The 5,104-nt window shown below is 35.2% G+C and overlaps 2 protein-coding genes across 3 annotated transcripts; both read right to left on the reverse strand.

The window, feature by feature from the left end:
- Positions 1-56: 56 nt before the first annotated feature.
- Gxivspla2 (phospholipase A2 group XII) lies at positions 57-1,450 on the reverse strand. The gene is made up of 3 exons (XM_076771893.1): positions 1,060-1,450; positions 646-713; positions 57-569 (listed from the first exon to the last, which is right to left on the reverse strand). Exons 1-3 carry the CDS (start codon positions 1,292-1,294, stop codon positions 252-254), a joined length of 621 nt encoding a protein of 206 aa, XP_076628008.1. The 5' UTR covers positions 1,295-1,450; the 3' UTR covers positions 57-251.
- A 505-nt stretch (positions 1,451-1,955) lies between these two features.
- LOC143345102 (uncharacterized) lies at positions 1,956-3,133 on the reverse strand. 2 transcript variants are annotated; one of them, XM_076771894.1, is made up of 3 exons: positions 2,984-3,133; positions 2,353-2,470; positions 1,956-2,278 (listed from the first exon to the last, which is right to left on the reverse strand). In XM_076771894.1, the coding sequence occupies exons 2-3, from the start codon at positions 2,449-2,451 to the stop codon at positions 2,075-2,077; spliced, it is 303 nt and encodes a 100-aa protein (XP_076628009.1). In that variant the 5' UTR covers positions 2,452-2,470; positions 2,984-3,133; the 3' UTR covers positions 1,956-2,074. The 2 variants fall into 2 exon arrangements, with proteins under 2 accessions (XP_076628009.1, XP_076628010.1); XM_076771895.1 differs by lacking the exon at positions 2,984-3,133 and adding an exon at positions 2,531-2,955.
- Positions 3,134-5,104: the final 1,971 nt, after the last annotated feature.

The raw sequence follows: 5,104 nt of genomic DNA on the forward strand, positions 1-5,104 counted from the left end.
ACAAAAATTTTCGATCACAAGACAATTCGCGCAGGATTGGAAAACACTCAACACTCTTTTTCGACTATTGAAATCATATTTTTATTGGTCAAGTATAAAATGTTACGAGGACCGGTACAATTTCTAATTTGCCACGTGTTTAGCGTCTGTACAACGAGTATAAAATCGTTCGTCCAATCGCTAGAGATTCGTAAATAAATTATGGAATACGTTTCGCCTAATTACACGTTAAATTAGAGATTCATATAATTTTATAATTCTCCGCCAGCTTGGGCAGCTCTTTTAGGTTTCTTATTCTTATTCCATTTGTCACCACAGTAACAGGCTTCCTTTTGCGCATCCATGTAACTTTTGCATCCTAAAATAGTCGTACCTGTAAAGAGCATTTTTGCGGCACCTTTGCATGTTTTTGTAATCGCGGACGTTTTATATTGATCGCAGTATTTGTATAAACATTTTTTAAATTCTAAATCGCACGTATCCTTCACCGAATTACAAGTATCGTAACAAATGTCATGCGCGTCGCAACATTTGGTCATTTCCGCTAACGGCAGGTACTCTTGATTTATCTAAAATCATTATATCGCTTAATACAATTTTTCCCGCTAATTCTCTGAAACACGATAGTTTCGATAGTTTGCATACCTCTATTCCTAAAGAACCGCATCCATTGCTTTGCGGCGTATGATTCCAATCAGGTTTAGGTGTGATACCTGAAATCATAAAATATTCCGCGTCATAGCGGACGAAAAATAACGACCAATTACCATTAACCACATTAGAGAAACAAACGCATCGGCCATATTTTATCACCCATATTTAATTTTCTTAAATATTTCATACTGTTCATTGCGTCAAGTACAATTACATAATAAGTTAATGGAACTTTTAAAAAGTAGACCTACAGAAAAGGATAAATTGAACGGGTTCTGACGTTTCGGTGTAGAAAAGATTTTAACCAATAGCACTGCGACCTCAAGCAAATTGTGGAGCAGCTTTAACGTTCAACATGACTGAATTTTAAAATTACGTTTTATCGATGATAGGTTAACTACGTACCTCCTGGACACTGGAAAATACAGTTTTCTTCCACTGCTGCGTCAAATACTTCATGTATGTCCTTGATTTTTCTCGCTACCGTAATTGCATTTTCAAATAAATCTTGGAAAATTGATTCAGCTGCTAATACGGCATCTTTTAAGTTTAACAATAAACCAGCCCCGTAGCCAGACCATGCGTAAGCCATGAACGTCAAAATGTAGATTGCAATTTTACGATACTGTGCAAAATCCATTTTTTTGCGTTCTCGATGCACCACTGATAAACTGTTTCACCGATCTGTGGATATTTTTAGGTGAATCGACTCACATACGTATACATGATCGTGGCCTCTTAGTAACGAACAACCAAATAGTTTCTTACGATTCCCTTTCGTCACACAGTATTATGTACATATATACATATCATTCCATAAGTAATATATCGTCTTTGTACGTAATTTTAATTACAAATTCGATACATTAATTACCAATTACTGTATAATAAACACACGTAACGTGTTTATTACTCGGTTAATTTACTCATCGTTATTTTTCATGACTATGTATATTATACCTTTTTCCACTTTCCCGACCCTTTTTTTAAAACCTTGTGCCCGTTTTGAATCAAATTATCAAACGACTGTTTTTTTTCAAGCTACCCATCGTTTTGAATTTGCTATCTTTAAATAAAATTTAACTAGAGCCAAAACGATTAAAAATCTGAAGAACAGGGTACGTCGGACATTAAAAACCATTATACTTATTACATTAGGCGTATAATGAAATCTTTGGCTGAAGTCTAAATCCATGTTGTTTCACCTACTATTGTATATTTTCATTTATTGATAAATCTATTTATTAGTAACTTTTTAGCTTCTTACATTTGTTATTTACTACTTATTATAGGAACGAAAATAATTTTTAACATTTTTTGTGATTTATTTAATCAACAATTTTTATTACATCAAATAAAAAAAAGAAAAACACGAATCAGTCATTTCCATAATGTAGAGTTGCATAATGCGGACATTATATTAGCAAGCTAATTGTTTTTGTAGTTCTCCGTTGTCATATAGTTTCTGTACATCCGTACCACCTCCTAAACATACTTTGTCGACAAACACTCTAGGTACTGTCCTTGCACCAGTTATATTACCTAATATAGATTGGATTTCATCTCCATCATCTCTCTCATCTAATTCAATTGCAGTATATTTTTGTTGTAGACTATCAAACACCTAAAACAATGTTACAGTAAACAAAATGTAACGAAATACACACACACACATACACACAAAGAAATCAATAGTACCTTCTTAGCCATTATACAATATGGACATTTTGTTTTGGAAAATATCACCACTTTGTCTAATGCAATGAGTTGATCAACGTCGTTTTTTGTGACAGGCATGATGACACTTGGTTCTATTCTAGAAATTGAATCCAAAAAATCAAACAAAGAAGTTATTAGTGTAATGACACAGTGATACCTGCATGGTAGTTTCCATCTTGTCAGATCATTTTAAACATAACCTTTAATGTAATTCGTTATTTTCTCGTAAAGTTAATGACTTGGTCACCTTTCATTCACACAGCCTTCATAATTCGGACTGTTTACGAAAATTGTATTTGTCATATTGGTAATAAAAGTCGCGGTAATAAAGATACTGGTAGAAAAAGGAAAACATGGTTAACTGTTCTTACGACGTTATTTATCACTTTTTAGGTTGGTGACAGAACAAAACACTGTTATTTAATTTCGAAAAATCGATTGTTTTGATAGGGTGTTTGTATATGAATGTATTTTTTACTTTCATCGCGTATTACTTGTATAATATTATTTATTTAGAAATTGAACGAATGCTGGTATGTAAAGATTTTATATCGTTTACAAAATTTGAAATGCTACAGAAATTTGATGTACTTTAGCTAATAATACTTACAATTAACAATGTGTAAAACAACGCACTTTGTACTATCATGTACAAAGCTTGTAATAGAGTCGGCTGTTATAAGTCTTATCATAAGATAAGACTCGATTATGAATGTGGCACCACCGTCGCTGCCCCACCCAGTGATGGACTTTTGTGGGATTTTTCCATTTTCCCTCGCGGGATTCCTTTCTGCGCATACGTAAGCTAACGTCACAGTTACGTGTCGTCCGCTACCGTAGATATATCTTAAGCGCAAGAGGAGGTGCATGTAAGGGACCTGTTGGGAATTCCAACATTTTATTTATTTTATGTATTTGTGTGTTTCACGATCATTTTTACATGGAATATTTTTGTTCGAATACTGGTAAAGCTTTTTGCAGTTTTCCTTACCCTAGCAACAATTGTTGGTATTCATGTAATAAATCGGCTGCACACGTAAAAACTAAATAAGTAATGAAATGTTTTCCACTTTTTATTGTACATTTATGCTGTTTTCCTTCATAAAAACTTGTCTCTTTCCTTGTAACTTCCTTAAATTGTGTTCCTTAGTGGGATCCAACGGTACCCTAAATTCTAGTTGAGAACTATACGGCAGTGAGGACTGTAGCGCTCACTCCAGTGCGCATGATCAGGAAAATCCCACGAAAGTCTATCACTGGTTCTACCCATGACCATGATGGAAAAGAAGTCGGAACTTCTGACTCAGAAGTAAGGAATACGCCCCACCTTCTTTTTGCGTTTGCCTCGTGGCAAAGCGGAAGTAGAGCACGGTAGCAAGGGAAGAGTCACTGTGATCTAGTCCGACTGAGTCCGACACCCAATACGGTTGTATATTGAGAATTCACGCAACGCTTATGTTTGCTTATCACGTGACATGACCCCATCATATAAGCGTTGTTAAACTATTATCGTCTCTATTAATAAACTGTTATCGTTCTCATTAGGGTTTACTATTATCGTTTTGTTAGTAAATTGTTATTGTTTTTACTAATGCGTCGTATCGGTCATTCCTCAATCACACGCCCATTCTTCCTAATAGAAATACGACATGAATACCATTCCAGATCCTTTCATTTAAAAGTCGAATGTGACTTACATTAGACAGATGTCGCTTCAATCGTACTCTATAGTCGAATCAGACTGAGCGAGCGATAGTAAAGTTGCAAGAGTCCAATTTTGCACTGGATGAACAGAGATGCACAAACACTGCATTTTCTTTTTATCAAATGCAAAATCAGACTCGCGGTTTTATCGTCTTCGGTAAAGCTAGTACTGGACTCCGGCTTTTATAAAGTGATTATATGGCAGAGGTTATACAACTTTCCGGTTCCAAGCATACATTGTATGTATAACGTTGTTTGGCATGGAAAGTAAACGAATCTTCAAAAAGCGGCCAGATCTGCTTTCGAGAAATGTAAGCAGTCTTAAAGGCCGTTATCGTTTGCCAATAATTCGAATGAATGGCGATGCAAGAGCAAAAAAGAAAGTCTCACATTTACTTTATTTTCTCCACACCTCCAAGTTGTCCGAAGTGCAAACGCGCACATTGCCCCCAGCGTGCGGTTTGATAACACTGGCTCCATTCTTATATCTCTATGTTCATGCCTGAATTCCTTTCAGCTGTCAAGTCGTAAATACACAATAAGTGATAAGACGATAAAAAATGTTAAAACGCTTAATTAAGCTTAAATTCCATGTGAAATATTTCAGTACCGACTCATAAAACCTCGCTTTCACATTCTAGGAAATTTCCATATTTATAGTGTATGCGTTTACACGATTCGGTTTTCACCTCAGTTATAACATCAATGTATAATATTGAGAAATATCAAATTCTGTCTTTTAGAAGAAAGTCACCACCTCCTGCACCAATCAAGTCTCCTTATCCTACGTGCAGATTATTTTGTTAATGACGGAGTTAGTGACTTTCTCGTAGACCGCAAGAATTAATGTTCTCTGATTACATTGATGTTATAATTTCGATGTAAATCCGAGCCGTGTAAATATAATTAGCTAGACATTTTAGCAGATTCTATCTGTTACAATAGTAGTGCTAGCACGTCATAGATTGCGAGGATAAATAGTGATTAATTCATATTTCCTTTGGTAAGTGGCAGAACGATCGCTAGT

Source organism: Colletes latitarsis, chromosome 8, assembly GCF_051014445.1.
Source record: "Colletes latitarsis isolate SP2378_abdomen chromosome 8, iyColLati1, whole genome shotgun sequence".
NCBI classification, from domain to species: Eukaryota; Metazoa; Arthropoda; class Insecta; order Hymenoptera; family Colletidae; genus Colletes; species Colletes latitarsis.

Coding starts and splice junctions, on each gene's coding strand:
- Gxivspla2 (XM_076771893.1), bottom strand. CDS start 1,294: ATGGATTTTGCACAGTATCGTAAAATTGCAATCTACATTTTGACGTTC. Junction 714..1,059: donor TATTTTCCAGTGTCCAGGAG/GTACGTAGTTAA, acceptor TTATGATTTCAG/GTATCACACCTAAACCTGAT. Junction 570..645: donor GCGGTTCTTTAGGAATAGAG/GTATGCAAACTA, acceptor TAATGATTTTAG/ATAAATCAAGAGTACCTGCC.
- LOC143345102 (XM_076771894.1), bottom strand. CDS start 2,451: ATGCCTGTCACAAAAAACGACGTTGATCAACTCATTGCATTAGACAAA. Junction 2,279..2,352: donor ATTGTATAATGGCTAAGAAG/GTACTATTGATT, acceptor ACATTGTTTTAG/GTGTTTGATAGTCTACAACA.